This window comes from Nasonia vitripennis, assembly GCF_009193385.2.
Source record: "Nasonia vitripennis strain AsymCx chromosome 3 unlocalized genomic scaffold, Nvit_psr_1.1 chr3_random0009, whole genome shotgun sequence".
Taxonomy (NCBI): domain Eukaryota; kingdom Metazoa; phylum Arthropoda; class Insecta; order Hymenoptera; family Pteromalidae; genus Nasonia; species Nasonia vitripennis.
The window spans coordinates 165580-188728 of NW_022279629.1; the positions used below are offsets into that span (position 1 = coordinate 165580).

Consider the following 23149-nt stretch of genomic DNA (forward strand, 5'->3'; position numbering starts at 1 on the left):
AAATTTCTTCGATGGAGGAATTCACTAAAATCTATTGTTCACAATGGGATTCGTTAGTGTTGATTAATGGAATTTCGTATAGAGAATGGGTTTTAACAAATTTAGATCATAAAATTCGTCAATTGGTTGTTCCTATAGATAAAATCAAAGATATTTTAGAAGAAGCACATGATTCACCATCTGGAGGACATTTCAGAGTAAACAAAACTTTAGATAAAATTAGAAAAAGATTTTATTGGGCTACTTGCAAAAGAAATGTAGAAAATTAATGTATATCCTGTGAAGTTTGTATTGCAAAGAAAGGTCCTCTCTATAAAGGCCATGGTGAGATGAAGATTTACAATTCAGGAGTTCCATTCAAAAGATTTCAAATGGATATTTTAAATCCCTTTCCACTTTCTTCTTTAGGCAATAAATACCTCTTGGTTGTGACAGACTGTTTCTCGATGTGGGTTGAAGCTTTTCTTTCCTCTCTCTAATAGATCAAAAACTATTGCTGAGATTTTCATTGATCAGATTGTCTGTAGGTATTGGGTACCTTTAGAAGTAAATACTGATCAATACAGATTTCAATTCAAAATTGATTAAAAATTTGTCTGAATTGTTAGGAATTAAAAAGACAAGAACATCACCATTACACCCACAATCAAACGGACAAGTAGAAAGACAACACCAAACACTACTTCACTATCTCACAAAATACATATACGACAATCAGAAAGACTGGGATCGCTGGGTTTCACTATTTCTGTTAGCTTACAGGTCCTTGAAACATACGACGACCGGAGCTACTCCAGCTGAGATGTACACCGGTTTTGATCTGAGGCTTCCTTTGGACTTAATCCGAGGGTGTCTACCAGAGGAGGTCGAGATTGAAAGAGATGGAGACTTCGTACACAGGCTTTGAAGAAAACTCAGCGAGATCCGTAAAATGGCACGAGACCGGATTAACTTACAATCGGAAATGTCTTGGTACGACAAACGAGCTCTCAACGTTGAATATTCCTAAGGACAAAAAGTTTGGTTCTTCAACCCGCGAAGGACTAAAGGAAAAGCACCAAAACTACAGTCGAATTGGGAGGGACCGTGGGAAGTTATGAGAAAAATCAATGACATCGTCTATTGCATTCGTCGTTCACCAAGACATAAATCCAAGATAGTCAACATCAATCTTCTTGGGACTTACACTAAGAGAGATACCCATTAATGAAGATTGCTCTGCTCACGGTTCTTTTGCGCTGTGGTTTTTCCCATGGGGGTGAAGGTAAATACCGGAGCAGGGAATTGAGGTGAGGTTCCACGGCATGTCAACTTTCCCCCTCTTGTCTGAAGACCGATTTCGACCAACCCTATGATCAGGAAATAAGAAGGATGATTGAAGTAGATTGTTCAAGAGACGGATCCGTCTTAGTCCTGCTAAGTGATGATTGGAATGGCGTCTGTAAGCATTGCTCGGTAACTTGATACCTAGGATGGGTCAAGGTAGAGGATGTTGGTGTTAGTTCCTGTAAGTCATCATTGGATTGTAAGAGGATCAACCTTGAAGGATGGATGGTTATGATTGTCGGGACGACAATCTAAAAAGGAGAGGGCAATGTTGTTACCGAGGCCGAACACCAAGAATCGCCCATAGCGACTCTTAGCAATGAGATCGCGGATGTTGTTTAAGTTCAGTCTAATCGTGTCAGATAATAAGCTGAGTCGTGTACGATTTGAATAAAGAGAGTTCGAGTTTGGGTTACGCTTTTATAAATAACGTGTTGTTATTTACGTTAATCCGTGCATATATACACCGTGATTTATGCTAACAAAATCAGATTTGCAACGTGAGTTATGCAGACTCAATGGTACTTATGCATACGAGTGATGATTGCTTTAGTGAAAAGGTACTTGTGCAGACATATCAATACTAATTATATATGAATTAGGACTTATGCTGGCAAAAAGTACATACACAGCGGGACTTATGCTAGCGGTGTGCGAGTACCCGGATAACTTAAGTCGGGTCGCGTCGAATTTTTTTTCGAGTACGAGTCGAGTACTCAAAAAAATTGAGTACCTGAACTTTTCGAGCTACTTGAATTTTTCGATCTACTCGAGTTTTACGAATTACACGAAAAACTTGAGTAGATCGAAATTTTCGAGTTACTCCAAATTATCGGGCCTTGAATAAATAGATGTTTGGATTTTATATTATTAAATATAGTAAAATTATAACTTTTTAATATATTATGAGGCATATGATTCAATAAATGTGAATTTTCAGTAGCTTACAAAAATGTTCTATTACTCGGCAATTTGGTCAAAATTTGAACTTTGTTGTTAAAAGACATAAGTGAATAAAAAAATACTGGCTGATTCTGCATGTTAAAAGGATAAAAGAAGGTGTCTATGTTTATTTTTTCGTAAACCTAATAGTTTTTGAATTAAAAATATAAATAAACCTAATTTTTTCAATATTAAGTTATTTTTAATGTAAAAACTATTAGGTTTACAAACAAATTATAGACACCTTTTTTATCCTTTTCACATGCAGAATCGACCAGTATTTTTTGGGCGCTAGGTCCATTTTGAACCCAGTTAATGTACCTATTGTAACGTGGTGGAATTTCACCACGAGGCAAGCCGGTCTGGAGAGGTCAGGGCATAGCGTCCCAAAGTTGTGCGAATGATTTTGAATGTGTAATAATAATCGCGTCTGCTTGTTTTGAGTAAACGGCGCTAGGGAAAGAGAAATCGCTCGTGAAGATCAAATAGAACAACAGCCGTCGTCAGCTGTCGCAGAGGGCGAAGGGAACGAGAGAGGACGACGGACAAGGTTGGCGCGGTCACAGAGAATCAACAACTCGACAGGGCACTCGAGGAACGGCCCGCGCATCGTAAGGCGTCGTACGCCGATGACGAAGTCAGATGGCGCGCAGAGTGTTAGGGACATAAACTGCCGCGTATCGCGCTCGAGATTTGTAAATGCTCACCTGAGTCAAGGGCCCTGATGTGAGTGGCATTTTGCTGTCTCGGGTACCATGATACAGTGTAAGATACGCAGTTTTAGCTGCGAGTATTGCGCTGTATTATCTGCGAGTATTGACGCCCCGTGTATTGCGAGGGGTTGAATTTCGCGCGCGCCCGGTTCAACAGCCGAGTCGGGAGGGAGGAGAGAGCATATAAGAAACGACAGCAGTCTCCGTACTACGAATAGGCAAGAGCGTCGCCGCGGCGGGACGGGAGAGATAGGTCTCGGTAGCTCTAGCCGAGCGCGAGACCGGCACTCACCTGCCCTGGCTGAACCGGACCGCACGTGTCAACAAGAGGCTCCCACTGGAGATCATCGAATTCCGTGCACCTTCCTGTGGCTGACCGAGATTCTCTTGGAGTCTTTGAGGGACGTGAAGGTTGGTGTATCGTTTTGGTTTCCTCTATTTGGCTTTCTCGCGGGCGCGTAGCTCCAATTACGGGTCGCGAACGGCAAGACTCTTTGTACGGCTGGGCTACCTTGTGCGCGGCTATCTTTTGTGGCTATCTTCCGTATATAGTAATGAGTTCTGGACTGCATTTCGTAGATTTCGTTTTGTGATTTTCAAGACGGACAAGAGTGCGTGGGTTTTGCGAAAAGTGTGAGTGCGCGGGTTGCATCTCGGTACCTTGGGACGCGCGAGAGGCGTATTTCGTAGTTTTAATGAACTTCGGTGGCTATCTTTTAGTGCGGAGTTTGAGGCTATCTATTGGCATAAAATTGCAGCTATCTACGGAAAACGCGGTATTCTGGTGTTCAATAAATCGTGAGTGTTACGGGTTACCTGTCTGTCTACCGGCTAACTGGCGATCGCGTTTGTTCTTTAGAAATTAGTTGTAAGCTCGGGTCGTAGTTGTGGGTCATTGGATATATTGTAAGGATAAAATTCACGTTACAAACTGGCACCCCTTACGTGTGCGTGGAATAGAAATAGTATCACGACTCAAAATTTAAGAATAGCATTGTAGGGTAAGAACGTCGCCGTTCCGAGGCGGGTTGTAACCAGAACGTGTGAGTAAGAGTGTATGGACTCAAAATTTTGAGAATTTGGAAAATAATAAATAGGCTATCTAAAGTTAGTCGTCATACTAACATTTCAAAAAAAGTTAACTACGGGAACACTACAAGGCTATCTAGATAAAACCAGGCTATCTCAACATAAAACAAACGGCTTTCTTACATCTCCAACAGCTTTTTTTAGCTAACAAACATCAGGCTATCTTTCAATAATAGATTTGTCAGCAAGAACAGAAATTGCGGGGTGAGACAACTCCAGAGAATAAAGGGCAGAATACTTGGCATAAGCCGAGAAACAGCCAGTTCATAAAACCATAGGTCAGAAAGAAAAACGATAGATAGAAGTGCGACAAACGCGCCTCGTGAAATTTCACAAAGAGATACACGATCCTATGAACCACCGCCCGGGGTAGAAGACTCGCTTTTACCGGATTTAGCTTATAGAGATCAACGCATAACGCGACCAGTATGAAACGCGCTAGCTAACTTATACTTAGAAGACAACGAGGATCAACAGCTCGGAAGGGAAGCAAACTTAGAATACGCGGAGGAATCACCACTGGAGCCCGAAGATCTAAACGCTATAGGTTACCACGGGGACAAACTTTATAATAATGTGCAACGGACAACGGGAAATACGCGGCCACCAAATAATAAGCATACGGGCCAAACACAAACACTGTGCTATAACTGCGTCAAACCGGTCATTCACGGTCAAACCATCACCGGTCAAACACGTCATTTTTCAAGAGAATGCACGAACCCCAAAAGAATAGTTTGCTAAAAATGCGGCAAAACGGGCGTAAAATTCACAAATTGCCAGACGTGTAATCCGTCCGAAATTTTCTGACACGGTTGCGGTTTAGTTGGCTATCTTAAAGCAAACTGTCCCGAGTGTGCGGGAAACGCAAATTAAAGCCGCAACGGGAGGCTGATGCTACTTGTACACTCACCGACGCACAGTGTCGGAAATTGGACAAAATTCGCTCAACTGCTGGTTTCGCAAGGTATCCCCCTAAAACCACTTGAAAAGGGTTCCCTGATACTCCTAAAAACAGGTGTCACTGCGATAATTTTGATATTTTCATTCCCGCATTTGTAGGCAACGATAGACCAATGACACCTCATTTCACCATTTTCTCGAATTTGTCATAATCGTGTAAAGTGTATATATGTATATACAACTTCATATATACCCATATATATACCATTATACTATATATATATATATATACCATTGTGTATATATATATATATATATATATATATATATATTATTTATACGAATAAATGGATGGTTCTCTGTGAAATCGAGAACTAAAAAATTAATATAGCCATAAGTTTGAGAATATGTTCTATAGATATCCAAATAGTCTTATGAATTTTTTCAGACTTTTTTCATCGATACTCTTCGAGTTATAGGGGGTCAAAAGCAGGTGCTAAGCATTTTCTGCGTTTTTTGCCTATTTTGAATGATTGATAATTGCTCAGGGAAGCATTTTTCACTATAGACATAGGAATACTTTTTTTTGTAAAATTTTCTCACCTTTTCAATAAAAATATCCTTAAAGTCATATATATATATATATATATATATATATATATATATATATATATGTTTAGGCTACCTTATTTGCAATTTAAACCTTTAAATCCGAAATTCTGCTGGTTCGATCCCGTGGATCTAGACCAAAAAATTCATGGAGATGCCTTTTTAAAGTAAAAAAATATCTATTAAGTTTTAGAGTGGGTCTGACCTTCTACTAGAAGTTATACATCAAACAAACATAATATGATGGTTAATAAGTAGTTAATATGCAAATTTGACACTTATAACGTAGGATATTTCAAGACTATCGTTACGAAATAAGTTATACAGCTAGGTTAAAGTAGTATAAGAATATGTACATAAATTCCAGAATTGGTCTAGACTCCTATCAACAGTTAACAATCAATATATCATAATATAATGATCAAAAAGTTATGAAAATGAATATTTAACTTTTATACACATTCCTATAAGATTTGCTTCTTTTATCATACCACAATCAAATTCACACAATTCCCGAAGTAACAGAGGACATGCATTATTTGCAAAAAATAAAAATATAAATTAATTAATTATGGTTACGCAATAATGATTAGTTCTGTAATTAATTGCGTGAGTAGTCACGTGATTAATCCTATGATTAATCGCGAGATACATTGCTTTATAATCACGTGAGTAATCACGTAATTAATTAATGTCTACTGAAAAAATCCCGTGATTACCACGTGAAAATCACGTGAGATTTTCATAAGACCATTTGGATATCTATAGAACATATTCTCAAACTTATTGCTATATTAATTTTTTTGGCTCTTGATTTCACAGATATTTGTTATAAATAATATTTGTTTTTTTGTTTGTAACAAATATAATATTTGAATATAACATAAATTTAATGATTAGGCTACGTATTTTTTTAAGTTTGCATATGGAAAATTTATTTAAAAATATTTAAAAAAGCATTAACATACTACTATGTATTAAACAATATTTTCTTTATTGGAACTATAAATTAAGTTTGAGGAAGCTACGTGCCAATGAATTGGCAGCGGTTTTTTTTATTTCTATTGCAATAAAAATAAGAAAAAAATAAAAGTATTAACTATATGCACTTCGATTGACTGATAGCGTACTTATTTATAGAATAAATTACATACAAGAGCGATGATTTATGTCTTGTATGATAATAATAATTATATCTCTATTTTCCAATGTTCAAACCATTTTTACCATTATATCGAACTTTGATAATATTGTTACCATTATATCGAACTTTGTGAATACACAAGTTATAGCACTTGAAACATATATGGCTTTACAATTATAGGTACATGCTGTTGTTCTTAAAGTATCTTAAAGTATTATATTTTTAAATATAATTTTTATAAAAATTATAATAAGAGCTACATTATTCGTATTTGAAATCGCAGCAGACTAAAACTGTTACTAGTAGTAAGAAAACTAAAAGTATCAAGCTTCAACATAATAAGTTGTTTTGAAGTTTAATAATATTAATAAAATCATTATCTGAAAATTTAAGTGTCATTGTGTATTAATACCATGTTAATTCATATAAATCATATAAATAAAATATAAATATAACTAAAAATAATATAAATAAGATGTAATAGAAGTATACATCTTATTCACAGCTACAGTTTCTTTTCTATAAAAAGATGAATTTACATTTCTATTTCTCTGTTAATAATACGAATTTAAAAATAAACTTGTAAAGCAATTATGACGGGCGATATTAGCACGTCATAAGCTCAGCATGCCGCGAGAAGAAAGACTTGTACTAAATTCACACTGTTACAGGTACCAGCGCTGGCAAGGCGGGGAGAGCCGCTGGACGACGCGAGAGAGGCGGAGAGAGAGGAAGAGAGAGAGAAAATTCGGCGACACGCGACCGAGACGCGTGCCGCCAGATACGATCCGACCTTTGAACTGACTCCTCGCGAGGCGCTCAGTACTTTCGGGAGATAGCTGTTAAGAGAGTGAAAGTTGAAGTGTGTGAGTGTGCGTGCGTATACGACATTGCGTCTTGCTACCGCATCCGGAACTGCACCGACGGGGTTCCGACTGCTGACAGCGAACATCAGGGCGATACCGGCTAACTGTAAGTGCCAGCTCTCTCTCTCACGCTACACTCGCCAGGGCTCTCCTTATCCTCCCTCGTACCTGCGACCTCGCTTGCTCGCGTGCAGGCCCTGTATATGGTTTGTCAATAAACGCTGTGACAGTCCCTCAACAATCTCGACAGTCGTTATTTTGCGTGTTCCTACGCGTACACTTGTACCTCGCTCCATCACCGACCCAGCCGCCTCCGCGGGCTTGCGCCTCGCATACGTACGAGATCGCAGCATAACTGGCCTGGCCGGAACCTATTCAGCACTAGGTGCTATCCCGACGACTCTCTTTCTCGAGAGTAACGAGGTCTACGGACCTTGATTATAGCGGAACTGGAAACTGAGCAACTGCATCCAGATCACCGTTATACAATATAAACGAAGATTTTATATAATTATTTTTTACTACTATTTTAGAGGACAATTAATTCTGAAAGTGGCGATATACAGTGCTTCAGTAAATAATTGTTAAAAATAGAAGTCTCATTATAATCGTTATTTGCAGATAATATATACTATTATTGATTTGTTTTAAATATACTAATACTGAGCCATTAACAAAGTTAGAAATGTTTATGTAACGTTTTAAAAGCTGAATATTAAAAAAAAAGTTTTAAATTGCTAAATATTACAAGAAATGTCGATCCATTTAACATATTCATATTTTTGTAATTTGATATGGGATAATAAAAATCCCTCAGAGTCTTCTGCTGAATTTATTTTGAAAGATCTCAAATTAAAATATAAAATTTCAGAAAATGAGGAAAAAAAATTGCTTGAATTCTTAAAGACAAACTTTATGATTCAATATAAACGTAAATGGGCAATCGTTACCCGTAAAAAAGATATCTTTCTGTCAAAATATAAAGAATTTCTTGAGAAAACTTTTACTTTAGAATGCGAAGATGCCGATTCTTTAAATTTGGATACATCAGTTAGTAATATTAATCTATCTCAATCGAAAATAAATTTAAATTCCAAAAAAGTAGGAAGACCACTTTTGTCTTATGAAGAAGGATCTTCAAAAACAAAACGTAGATGAGCAATTGACTTGGCTGAAGAACATACAAAAGAAGAGCTAGTTACAGCACTTAAAATTAAACACGAAGCTCCCTTTGATAGTCAATATATTAATAAAGCCTTAGCCATGTACCTAGATTTAGATTTATCAATACGCAAGTATACAAAATTGCAAGATTATACCAGTGATATGCATGGAGGCACGTTATACCCAACTTATTCGTCGATTAACGATGCCAAGAAGGCTTGTTACCCCGAACACATAGATTTTTCTGATTCTGGAGCCAAAGTTCATATAATATCTTTGCTTGATCATACCTTAAAGAGAATTTTGATGACATTAAACATAGATGCATTACAAGCTTTAAATCAAAATGTTATTTTTTCAGGAAAGTGGGGTATGGATGGGAGCTCAGGACAGCAAACAACAAGGCAGTCTTTTACAAATAATACTATGATTTTGAATTCAAGTGACAGTGATACAGAAATTAATGATCCACAAGATTTTACAGCATCTGTGTTCATTACAACTTTTGTACCTCTTGAACTCAAAACTATTGATGAAGAAATTTTGTGGATTAATGAAAAACCTTCGTCTACGTTTTATTGTCGTCCAATAAATTTCATATTTACTAAAGAAAACGATAATATTACAAACAAAAACTACACAAATATTACCAAAATACTGAACAAAGTCCAAAATTATATCATAGATTTTATGGATATGACGTTCAATGTGAAATTTGATTTGAAGTGTACCATGATTGATGGTAAAGCGGGCAATGTTATAACAAATCAAAAAGCTTCTAGTCGCTGTAACATTTGTGGAGTTGGACCTAAGAAGATGAATGATATAGATCATGTCTTAGGTCTTCATTGTCATACAGAATTTTACAAATTTAGCTTTCCCATATTACATAGTTGGATTCGATTTATGGAGTATGCACTGCATATTTCTTATAATCTAGATTTTCAGAAGGGAGAAGCAAGAGGATCTGTCAATAAAGAGTTAAAAAAAGTGAGAAAATCAGAAATTCAGAAGTCGTTAAGAAGTAGACTGAGAATAACAGTTGACGTAGTTAAACAAGGTGCAGGTACCACGAATACGGGAAATGTTGCGCGTACTTTCTTTGCTCAATCAAAAGAGGTATCTAAAATTATAGGCGTTAATGAGGAATTTTTATCTAGATTGTACGTAATTCTGCAAATAATATCATGTAAAAAAATAGTTAACTTAGTATTATTCAAAGATTACTGCTTAGAGACGGCTAAAAGATGTGTAGAAATGTACCCCTAGTACAAAATGCCACCATCTGTACATAAAATCCTTATACATGGATGTGATATTATGATTGAATTTCCAAAACCTATAGGATATTATTCTGAAGAAGCGCAGGAAGCTTCCAACAAAATATTTCGGAAAGCTCGTGCTGAACATAGCAGGATTTTCCAAAGGTCTCAAACGAATGAAGATATAATACATTATTTTATGGTTTCATCAGACCCAGTCATAAGCAGTTGTCGAAAATGTTCAAAAAAAATTGAACAACAATTAACCTCTGAAGCTACAAAATTTATAATCACATCTGAGGAAATGGAATAACTAAATATTATAGCGATAAACTATAAAAGAAATAACAAATTAAACGTATATAAATATACGAATCACAGTGAAAATGAAATTACGACAAACATAATACAAAAAAGAATGAAATGCAATAAAAAATTAAAAAATATAAAAATACTGTTAGAATATGTGCACGATCTCCCCCGACACCGACGGCAGATCCCTCGCGTCGCAGCGACTCTAGAAGCGCTCGCCGCCAAAACCACGTGATACGGCGCTGAGCTCGGCGGCGCTCTCCGCTCGCCGCCTCACTCTCTACGAGATAGTCGAGCTGCACGCACGCCTTCGGCTCTTGTCCCGCTCTGTCTAAGTTTAACCTTTAATAATAAAGTTACGCTACGCTCTATTACTTGATACACTGTCTTTTCTTCTTTATTTCGTGCAACCTTATCGCGTCCGGATCCTTATATACCGACAGGTTATGGGCCCAGCACGCTTCCACTGCGCGAATTAGTGAAAAGTGACACGAAAAAAAAAAAATAGAAGAAAAGCCAAGAGAAGTCGAGACGAGTTGACACCTGTACAAAGACACGAGAACGACCTAAGCTGAGAGACAAAAGAAGGAAGTCACGCAGCCAACAAGCAACACGCCCCGCTGTCCAGAGCCTGAAGGTCAGCACTCGATTCCCTGGTAAACGGTGAACAAAACAAAGGCAAAAGTCACGATGGCCGGAAAATCCTACAAATGGGCAAACTCGCAAACTGCACGTAAGTACGCATAAAAATAAAAACGTGCTTATGAAACTCGTGAAGTAAAATCAGCGGTACGCGAGTGTATAAGAAAAGTGAAGTGAAAAATAAAAATCGCGGGATAAAAAGCCGCATTAGAAAAGAAAAGGCGCGAAAGTCGCGGAAAAGAGAAAGGCGCGAATCAGTGTTGCATCAGTTCGGCTTGTCAGAACTCGAAAATCCGAACGCGCTTAAACAAAGAAAGTCGACCAAAACAAAAACGCATTTCCGAGAAGTTCAAACGAACAGAAACGCGCGGTAAAATTCCCGGTACGAAGCAACAGGCGAAAGAAAGGGGGGTTGCTAGGCAACCGAGCCAACATGGCCGCCTCATCTCTCTCCTGCACGTAAGCTATACGGAACGGAGGGAGAGCCGCCGTTGCCGCGCTCTCGGCTCACGACGACGACGCGCAAGTTCAGGCGCACGCAGAAAAAGACGACGCTAGTTTAACCTGGCTCGTAATAGGTTAACACGCGCGTGCATGAAAACGGAGGGAGAGTTGCGGTCATTACAACCACACGTAGCGGAAACGATACACGGACGCGCACACATACATACGTGCACAAAAAGTTCGCGCTGAGTCAACTCAAACGTAAAGCGAAGGCAATACAAGATTGTGCGCAAGCGCACACGAATTCACGTGACCGCTCACTTGTTGCGCGGCAATTTTTGAATTTCTTAAACGCACACCTATGCATCTAGTGCAAGTCTGCCTGCATGCTGCACTGTTTACAGACACCGCGCAGGTGGGGCTGCTGATGCATGGGTAAACTAAGCAATCATTTAACGTATTAAACTAGCAGAAAATCATCTATAAAGAAATTTAACGCGATAAACGCGAACGTCGGCTTTCGCATCTAGTGTAAGTCTGCCTGCGAGCTGCACTGTTTACAGACACCGCGCAGGTGGGGCTGCTGGTGCGCGAGCTCACTCTGCAATAAATTAAGCGAAGAATTAATTCAACACAACGACTCTGGTTTATCAAAATAAATTAAGTTTGAATATTAATTACAAAATCTTTCGACAGCACGTAGCACAAGTACTGACTGGGATGACATACGCGCCAAGATTCTGGAGTACTACGACCTGAAGGACAAAGAACCAAATGAGAGTTTCTATCTTCAACTCTACGGCGGAGGCGTTTGGTTAATGAATTCTAGGGACGAAACACTCCAACTAGGTAATGAAGTAAAGTCATAAATAACAATATTTATATGTAAGTCTACACTTGTACGGAAAGTTTGACGGGCTACTAGCCAACGTAACGTACGACACGAAGTCTGTGCGGATCTGTGAGAGGTTTAACACGAACCCACGAATGTGACTTGGTACGTGCGCACGTACAGATACTTAGTCAGTGTCCCACGCTCAAAAACTAGACCCTCACACAGATCTGCCAAACCTGCTCTCGTGCTTAGTGGGTCTCGGACTGTGGGAGCCGTGCTTAGGCACACATTCCGCAAAAAGAGACTAAGTCGGTTTGGGAACTTTGTCGAAAAGTGACTGGACCGACAGCAAGGTGGCCCGATACTTGTGCACAAAGTATAGGGAGCTTTGCAGGGGTATCCTCTCAACCGCAGACTAACGTTTTTTGTATATTTACAGACATGAACATCCTCAGTTTGGAAGAAGCAGCCAGACTCCTGGAAGTGTTGAAAGCTACAGAGGATCGAGTGGTAGGGTTGAGAGGACCCGTAAGCCACTACAGCGACGCAGGGAGAGCAGGAGCCACTACGTCCACGCCCAGGGATGACGACCAGACATACAGCATGAATGAGATCACCAAGCTGTTGCGTGAGAGCACCATGACTCAAGTCAAGCTCAGCGAAAGGCTGGTAGAAGGAATGAAGTCCCTCGTGGAGGAGAATGCTAAGATGAATCAAAACTTCGAAAGGTTCACAACCAAGATCAGCGGAGATGTACAGCAACTGATGAGGTCCGTTGATAGTCTGAAGCTCAGAGGGCAGGATGGACAGGCAGTAAAAGATTGGCAGGAGAAGCCAACTCTTTCAGCCAACAACAAGCCAAGCATCGTCAGCTGTACACGCCCGGCAGAACCGATCAAGCTGCATCCACGAGGACGCGGACGTGGCTTTCGACCAGCAAACCGCAATCCGCTCACGCTTTTGGCTCCTGGACCAAGGGAGTTCGGACCTGCTGAACCCAGGTGCTCGTCCACACTAGTGGCCGACTCGTACGAATGGAACGAGAAAAATGAAGTAAGGAGAGAACAGTCGCCATATAAAGATTGGCGCGTTGAATCCGCCGAACGTCTTGGAATCGCGCTCGACGATTTGAATGTAAGTAGACGTTTTTCTGATCAAGACTTAACGCAACTGAATAAGCTGAATTTGTTCAAGTCAATGAACTCAGGTAACACGAGTATAAATGACGCAAAATTGAAACAGATTAACATCACGCGAATGTACAAGTTAAAATTAGATTCGGAATTTGCCCCCTTTGAGGATTTCTTATTCTCAGAGCTAAAGTCGCGAAAACTGTTCTACGTCTTCGAAAAGAACAATCAAAGTCTGATCTGTCCAGATGAACTCGAACACGATAAGAATATCATACGCGAGATAATTCTGAACAGAATTGATGATAAGTATCACCTATACACGATGAACATAAAAGATCCAGTTGAATTACTGGATAAGATTAAAGAAATTAAAAAGAATGAATTGAGAATTAATGCTCATACAGCCCAGAAACGACTCTTCAACTTAAAGCTCAACAAAGATAAAGAAACGGCCTTTAACTTCTGCTTGAGGTTTGAAGACCTCGTAAGAAAGTATGAAAGTAATGAAGGCATAGAAAAAATGAGCGATACGGCAAAGAAAAGTCTACTGTTCAACGCAGTAGAGCAAGCCTACCCAGAGATCATTACGGCAGAGAACGTTTCAAGCCATGGTACGGGTAGGAAATATACTTACAATGAACTAAAAGATTTAATTTTCCAGATTGACAACTCGAAGCAGAGAACCCCCGAAAAATCAGCCCTGCTCGGATTCGCAGAGGAAAGAAACCGTTCCTCTGATGAAAGACCCAAAAGTAGGGAAAGGCCCAACAAACGGTGCGAGCGATGTGGTAGCACGGCGCACTTGTCCAAGGACTGCAAGCACGACGAGCCTAAGTGCTTTAACTGCAATAAGTTCGGGCACATCGCCGTAGACTGCAGTGAACCACGGAAAGGGCCACCACGAAAGAGAGCGACTGATCGCAACAGAAGTATCTCTCCAAAGAGAAAGCAGAGGAGAGAGCATAGCAGATCTCGATCAAAGTCACCTTTCAGACGACCTGGCACTCCTGCAAAAGGTACGACCAATACTGATTCAGTATGCATGAATGTGAGTCTGAATGAATGGGACGACGAGACGCAAAAATTTATCGTAGATTCAGGCGCGACAGATCATATGACAAATTCTAAATTCATATTGACTCAGCTGCACGAAAAGACTGAGCGCGTAATAGGCTGTGCCAATAAAGACAAACGATCTAACATAACCGCAACCAATCAAGGCCAAGTTAAATTCGAACTATCTAACGGTAACGTAATAAAACTAGATAATGTTGTATACGCAGAAAATTTGAGAAAAAACCTGCTGTCACTCAAACGCTTTACAGATCAGGGCCTGTGCGTGTATTTAGATAACAAAACGATAAACGTTTACGAACCAAATACGAGAGAAAAAATTCTAGAAGGAAAGTTTGAGAATCCATTCTGGATAATCGATTTAAAGCCAAAATTAGATAACATACAAAAGATGCCCTCGGGTGCGCTAATTGCCCATGAAAGCAATGAAAAGATTGTCAAGAAAAAGGTGACATTCGCTGATGAAAAGCCAGTCATAGATTCAGCAAATCAAAGGAAAGAAAACGGTGACGAATCTACCGTAATAAATACCATTAATTTATGGCACATTAGATTAGGACATACGGCTCTGAATAAAATAAAGCTTCTGAAAGGATTATACCCCGACATTAAACAATTCCGAGAAAATGATCATGGTGTGTGTTTGAAAGATTGCGAAATATGCAAAGTAGCGAAAATGAATAGACCGAAATTCGATAATAACAAAGAGATGGCCAAGAAACCATTGCAACGGGTCAGTGCTGATACTATGGGACCGATTACACCGGCTACCCATCCGAAAGGTTGTAGGTTCATAGTTGTATTAGTAGATAATTATTCACGCTTTGCTATGGCCTACCCAGTTAAGCAAAAGTCGGACGCCGCCGAATGCATAGATGACTTCGTCGTGAAATGTAGAAATATATGCGGAAGAGATGAAAAATTCTGCTACCTAGACTGTGATCAAGGAACAGAATTTACCAGTGGAAAGACACAGAAGGTATTGGATAAATATGGTGCTGAACTCAGAACAATTTGTCCATACACTCCACAGTTAAACGGCATAGCAGAGCGCTACAATCAAACCATACAGAAAATCACCAGGGCCCTAATGTACGATTCTAGACTACCAGCAAATGCCTGGGATCTGGCTGTAAAAGCAGCGGCCTACCTATATAACTTGACGCCTCACAAGTCCATTGGTCTTAAATCACCTTTGCTAATGATCAACCCAGAATCAAAAGCATACATAAATCAGATTAAGAGATTTGGTTGTGTAGCTTTTACCAAGGTCCAAGGACAACAGGAAACTAAGTTCGATAAGCTCTCGAATAAAACAGTGTTAGTAGGATATACTGACACAGGATACTTGTTACTAAACCCAGAAGATGGTAAAGTATACGAAAGCAGGAACGTGCAATTCATCGAAAGCAAAGTATTTGGAGATATTTACAAGCCCGAAGATATAAAGAATTGGACAATAACAAACGATATTCTGAATAAAGAAACCTGGTTTTTTGAATTCGACGAAGAAAGCCCAGATCAACCGGAAGTGGTGATTAAGGCACCCAAGAAAAAGGGTAGACCACGTAAAGAAAATCAGAAAACAGCCATGAAACCTATTTCAAAAATAAATCACAGACCAGTGACTCGGAAGCAGACTCAAAGTAAGAAAATTGTATCAGCTGAAAAAGCACAGGGTGAAACAGAAGGTCTAAACATATACGACCCAGATGCACTGATGACGTTTGGTACGTCAGAATCAGAAAAAATGCAGGATAAAATTGAAGGCCTAAGTGAATGTGAATTGTATACACTACTGACAGGTATTAATGGGGATCCAAAATCTTACCGAGAAGCTGTATCATCACCAGAAGCAGATAGATGGCAAGAAGCCATAAACAAAGAGAGAGAAGCACTTCAGAAAAACCGAGTATATGAAGTAGTCAGTAGAACTAGCTGCGACGGTAAAAAGTTAAACATCCTGGATTCGAGATGGGTATTCAAACGTAAAGACAGTGGAACAAAATACCCCGACTACAAAGCAAGAATTGTCATACGAGGTTTTAAGGATTCAAATTTGTATGATCTTTGTGAAACGTACGCACCAGTGTCAAGACTTGCACTAGTAAGAGCTGTACTGACTATTGCTAATAAACACGACTATGTGCTGTGGCAACTGGACGTAAAAGCAGCGTTTCTTCACAGCCCTATAAAAAAGGATATATTTCTAGAAATACCAGACGGTTTTGAAGAATACGAAAATCAGAAACAAACGAAAGTTTGGAAACTTCACAAATCTCTTTATGGCTTGAAAACTAGTCCAAAGAATTGGAATGAACACTTTTCAGAATTCGCTAAACAACTAAAATTCCAAGCGAACAGTAGAGATCCATGCCTGTTCATATACGCCGAAGACAAAAGCCGCATAATCATGCTGCTGTATGTTGACGACATATTGCTGACAGGCAATGACGAGCCAAAGATGAGAGAAATACAGAAAGAACTGAGTAAAAAGTTTGATATGAAATTCCTGGGTGAACCTAAAGAGTTCTTGGGAATCACTATAACAAGAAACAGTAAGGAAAGGACCATAAAACTGGACCAAATTAAATTCATAAATAAGATGCAAACGAAATTTGGATATGCACAAGCTAAAGGTCAATCAACCCCCATGATAACAAATCAAGTGCTGAACAGACAACGAAAACAACGAGAGGAAGAATCAACAAATGACAAAGCTATAAACCAGCGTGGATACAGAGAAGTGGTTGGATCTCTCATGTACTTGATGTCCGGCACCAGGCCAGATTTGGCATACGCAGTCAATATGTTAAGCAGACACCAACAAAATCCGACTGAACACGACTGGAAAATGGTAACAAGAGTATTCAAGTACATTGCTTACTCAAAGAATTGGCAGCTGACCTACAAAGGCCTGAAGGACGGAATGGAAACATTCTCAGATGCAAGTTTTGCAGATTGTAAAGACTCGCTCACGACAAGCGGACATGTAGTTACGCTGTACGGAGATGCAATAGCCTGGAGAACCCACAAGCAAAGCTACGTAGCGTTATCAACTTGTCAAGCTGAATACGTAGCAATGGGTGATGCTTGTAGGGAATCAATTAGCATAAGTTTATCTCTGAAAGTGATTCCAAACATGACATACTTTCCAATCATCTTATGGTGTGATAATAAAGCAGCAGTCGCTTGCACAAAGATGGATGGAAGTAATAAGTTGAGACACATGGCTGGGGTGTATGAGGACTATGTTAAGCAGTGTGTCAAGTTACATTATGTAAAAATAGAATGGATAGAATCAAAGGAGCAAAGAGCGGATATCTTTACCAAGCCTTTGCCCTCTGATAGCCATAACAAATTATCCAGATTATTGCTAGGAAATTAACAGATCTTTCATGTTACAGAATAACTAAGGGTCAGCCTGGAAACGATGTCGAGGACAATCGGGAGGGAGTGTTAGAATATGTGCACGATCTCCCCCGACACCGACGGCAGATCCCTCGCGTCGCAGCGACTCTAGAAGCGCTCGCCGCCAAAACCACGTGATACGGCGCTGAGCTCGGCGGCGCTCTCCGCTCGCCGCCTCACTCTCTACGAGATAGTCGAGCTGCACGCACGCCTTCGGCTCTTGTCCCGCTCTGTCTAAGTTTAACCTTTAATAATAAAGTTACGCTACGCTCTATTACTTGATACACTGTCTTTTCTTCTTTATTTCGTGCAACCTTATCGCGTCCGGATCCTTATATACCGACAAATACAAAACCAAAAAAAAGAAAAATCCCCTTTTTAGGACTTCTACCTTGTCGTGGTAAAGGGGCTTAAATCGTACTATGAAAGAAACGATAACTAAATGGAGTCAATTCTATATTACAGCTTATAACTATCAAAACATCATGATAAAATTCAGCCGTGTGATTGGATATGCCAAATTGATAAACTTATAAATCTTTTACTCTAACCAAAATACGTTTAAACTAAATCTAGGTCTATCAGATAATTATAAATCTATGATAATCGAGTAAAGTAGATATTTAGGTTAGGCAGAAAAAATGTAATACCTAAGAAAAGAAAAAAAAAGATAAAAAATAATGAACTAAAGATACAAACAAGATTCAGATTAGAAATCGAGAAAACGAGTACTCGAAAAATAATAAAAGAAAGAAAATGCAGATTGCGTGGAAAAATAAAGAAACCATGGGCTGAAAATAGAGATAGAGATATAACTAAAACTGGATTAAAGGGCTGAATGTAGAACGAGGTAGAAATAGACATAAGAAATATAGAAAATAGGAATATCGATAGAGGTGAAGTTGGAGATGGATAGAAGATACACAATCGATATACAGTACTTAGATATATAATTATAGTTAATCATCATAATATATTATGTTTGTTTGATGTATAACTTCTAGTAGAAGTTATACATCACAGATGTAGGTCAGACCCACTCTAAAACTTAATAGATATTTTTTTACTTTAAAAAGGCATCTCCATGAATTTTTTGGTCTAGATCCACGGGATCGAACCAGCAGAATTTCGGATTTAAAGGTTTAAATTGCAAATAAGGTAGCCTAAACATATATATATATATATATATATATATATATATATATATATATATATATATATATATATATATATATATATATATATATATATATATATATATATATATATATATATATGACTTTAAGGATATTTTTATTGAAAAGGTGAGAAAATTTTACAAAAAAAAGTATTCCTATGTCTATAGTGAAAAATGCTTCCCTGAGCAGTTATCAATCATTCAAAATAGGCAAAAAACGCAGAAAATGCTTAGCACCTGCTTTTGACCCCCTATAACTCGAAGAGTATCGATGAAAAAAGTCTGAAAAAATTCATAAGACTATTTGGATATCTATAGAACATATTCTCAAACTTATGGCTATATTAATTTTTTAGTTCTCGATTTCACAGAGAACCATCCATTTATTCGTATAAATAATATATATATATATATATATATATATATATATATATATATATATATATATATATGTATATATATACACACAATGGTATATATATATAGTATAATGGTATATATATATGGGTATATATGAAGTTGTATATACATATATACACTTTACACGATTATGACAAATTCGAGAAAATGGTGAAATGAGGTGTCATTGGTCTATCGTTGCCTACAAATGCGGGAATGAAAATATCAAAATTATCGCAGTGACACCTGTTTTTAGGAGTATCAGGGAACCCTTTTCAAGTGGTTTTAGGGGGATACCTTGCGAAACCAGCAGTTGAGCGAATTTTGTCCAATTTCCGACACTGTGCGACGCCTCAAAAGTAATTGAATCAAAGACTATCTGAGACAAACAAGGCTACCTACCGACTGCCTATTTAAATGTAAAAAAACAAAAGATTGCCTATAACAATTGCTCAGACCTTACGGATGCCTCTAATAATATTGAACAAATAAACGTAAATAAATTAACAAACGCGAGAGAAACAGAAAATAATATGCATTGGACTGAATCGCAACTTAAAATTTTAACTACGGAAGAGAAGGAAAAACTCTAATTCGCGCACTACTTTAGCGACATAAAGTCATCAGAGAAGTCACTTCCGAACTCGGTTGTGAACAATTCTAGCTACCAACTAACTAAACCGGGTTTTAAAAACAATGATTTGCGCATTTGTCGACCAGGACCAACGCGACTGGGACGCACACATCTTAGACTTCCGCTTTGCTTTTAATACGGCAAAGCACTCATCTACCCAGGCAACGCCAGCTTTTCTGAACTTCGGGCGAGAGCCGCTGTCAATCAAATCCCTCCGACGAGAGCTGGAAAACTCAGACCCATTAGAACAAGGCAATGTAGAACAATGGTCGGAAAGGTTATATAGACTGCAAGCGATTCGAGATTGGGAGTGGGGGACGCCGTCATAATACGCAACAGAGTCCTCTCGGACGCAACAAAAAATTTCGCGGCGTAATTAGCTAAACCTTTTAAAGGGCGTTACACAGTTTCGAAAGTCCTTTCACTACTGGTCTATGAGCTTAGGGCGGCAGACGGCCAGATCGTCTCGAAGATACGCATATGTGACGTTAAGCCATTTAATCCAAAAAATCCAACTCCTGTGTAGGTATCCCAAGGGCTATCTACAACATACACAACAATCGGCTATCTACATAAATCCCCGGCATTGGCACTCGCAACAATTAACTATTTTCTACTCGTGTAATCATCAATATCGTCGGCTGTCTACACACATTGTAAGTACTTTTATATTGTAAGATCAACGCTCGACGAATTGGCGGCTATCTACGTTAAATTGTACTGGTTTAGGGCATCACTGGCTATCTTTCCTTAAGTGCTATCTTCTCGAAGAACCATGTCGGACTCATAACTACCAGACTCTACGGTAGAGGAAGAAGAGAGGCTCTTAATGGATTTAGACTCTGACGGCGACGTGGATGTCCTGGAGCTAACCGATTCGGACGTCGAAATCCTGTCACCAGCTCCGTCGCCGCAGGAGGCTGCTCCACCGGGCGCGGTGCAAGAGCCCGAGCCAGGCTCTCCGTTACGGGGAGAAGAGCTTTTGGAAGGAGGGACTTCAAAATGATATACGGAAATCAGCCAGCTCCCACCGAGGAACAGGACGAGGCCAACTCTACAGCGACAACACCAAGAGACCTCTCGCCAGTAAGTCTTAATGGTGGGGCAGAAGCTGACTTAGACGAGTTGGAGACCGTCTCGGAAGCTCGATTGTCTGAGTCAGAGGACATGATGGAAGAAATCGACAACCGACCAGACACGGTACGGCAGAGAGAGGAAAAAGACCAAGCAAGGCCACAGGTGGATAACCCATATTCCCGCTGTGGGTGTACGAAGAAGTTTTGAAGGACTTCTTCCAAGATCACCCGGAAGTCGAAACTGCTTTCCGACAGGTCGAATCAAACCTTGTGGAAATGGTCAGGAGGCGATGAGTCCACATAGACTTCCGCAGTGCCGGCTGCTAAAACTTCTGAACAATCGACGCAGACAAATCGACTCACATCAGCAGACCGTCGTGCCAGTGACCAACCCGATCCTGCAGGAAACACCCCAATCGCCCCTCCTAGGTCGCTACCTCAACAGGAAACAGAAAGGCAAAATAACCACCCAGAAGATCTTAGGGCCGCCATAAGAGAAGCAGAGCCAGCGGCTCCGCCAATGCCTGACCCTGATAGGGTTGATCGCGGGTATCGCCATCATGAACATCGCCAAGTGCCGTACTCATCCGTCGAGAGCCTCACTGGCTGAATGCAAATCCACGGCTAATGGATTAAGGTGTTGTCCAGACTTCCTGGGAGCTTTAATTGCGGCCGCCAACACCATTATAGCCGTTGCGACCAGATCCCAACCACGTTCTGTTTTCGATGCGGGCGTCGAAACGCGATGTTGCGAAACTGCCCACAGTGCTGCACCGGCTGGCGTCAAGAAGGACCATATATCCCTCGTCTTCGAGCACATGTCCCTTGGACGGAGTCACTTCCTCCCAGAGAGGGCAAAAATAGTAAATAACCAAGTAGAACGATCAGAGTTTCAAATATAAATCGGCAACAAATTTGAAGAGTTATTTAATTTCGCTACGACTGAATGGAATAAAAATAAATAAATTTGAAATTATAGAATCACGAAAAACCAATTTAAAGCCTAAAACCGTCCAAAGAATACTTAAATAGCAGAGTCGCGTCAAATTACTGTGTTACGCGTATAGCCGCGGTAAATGAATTGACCAAAACTTGTGTAGTTTGCAAAAACGCGAAAAGTAGGTCACGTATTGTAAAATAAGTAGGACAGCAATATTACATTCGAATAATTTGTATGCGATATAAAAATTTAAAAAATTCGCGCTGAATAAAATTTTGCAATAAATAAAAAGGTAACTAAAATGAGAACACCAAATGAGTGAAAATCGGGAAAATCTACTAGGACAGAAATTAACAAGGAGTGTTGTTCGTAATAATCCTACATTGCAGGATCAAAAAATAATCTCCAACAACCAAACACCATTTGCGAGAAGTAACAAAGTAATTCGATCACCGCCAGCAAACTGCAAAAAGAGGGCACGAAGAATCAGTACCCAAACTGAAACATTTAATAAAACAATAGTTAAAACTATAGAAAATAGAGCAAGAAACAAATTTAGAACAGGTAAACAAAGAAAATTCAAAAGGGCAATCAAAAAGGTGATATCAAGACTTAACAAAGCCCATGCAACTACTAATATACCAATTACGCCTAATAAACAGGAATCAAGTGAAATATCTAAAGAAGAACAAAGAGTAGCACTAGTAACACCAGGAACACCGCTGACAGCGATTAGAAAAGCAGAAGATTAGAATTTCAATAATAGTTTGAAGCAGGACATATCGTTGATAGACATCGAAGGTTTTAACGAGCAACCACAGCAAATTCACAGAGTAAATTCGAATTTAATTTTAATTTAGATAGCTTATTAGAAAACACCATGGTTTGTGAGGTGCTAAATAATCAACAACAACAAGCGCCACCGCAGTTGCGTTTATTGCTAAAATATGTAGCTAATCTTATACCAGAATTTGACGGAAAATATATGTCAGTTAATAAATATGTAGAAAAATTAAAGCATGCAAAAAACATGCAATCAAAGACTAAAAATGAA

At 39.2% G+C, this 23149-nt stretch overlaps 1 protein-coding gene across 2 annotated transcripts; it reads left to right on the forward strand.

The window, feature by feature from the left end:
- The first annotated feature begins 10457 nt into the window (after positions 1-10457).
- LOC116416859 lies at positions 10458-18151 on the forward strand. 2 transcript variants are annotated; one of them, XM_031927081.1, is made up of 4 exons: positions 10458-12265; positions 12691-13385; positions 14046-14400; positions 17866-18151. In XM_031927081.1, exons 1-4 carry the CDS (start codon positions 12235-12237, stop codon positions 17868-17870), a joined length of 1086 nt encoding a protein of 361 aa, XP_031782941.1. In that variant the 5' UTR covers positions 10458-12234; the 3' UTR covers positions 17871-18151. The 2 variants fall into 2 exon arrangements, with proteins under 2 accessions (XP_031782941.1, XP_031782942.1); XM_031927082.1 differs by lacking the exon at positions 14046-14400 and having other exon boundaries at positions 10459-12265.
- Positions 18152-23149: the final 4998 nt, after the last annotated feature.

Excerpts from the sequence above, each read along its gene's own strand:
- LOC116416859 (XM_031927081.1), top strand. The coding sequence starts at position 12,235 with ATGAATTCTAGGGACGAAACACTCCAACTAG. Across the intron at positions 12,266-12,690 it reads GGACGAAACACTCCAACTAG|ACATGAACATCCTCAGTTTG; the intron begins GTAATGAAGTAA and ends GTATATTTACAG. Across the intron at positions 13,386-14,045 it reads TCGCGCTCGACGATTTGAAT|ATTGACAACTCGAAGCAGAG; the intron begins GTAAGTAGACGT and ends TTAATTTTCCAG.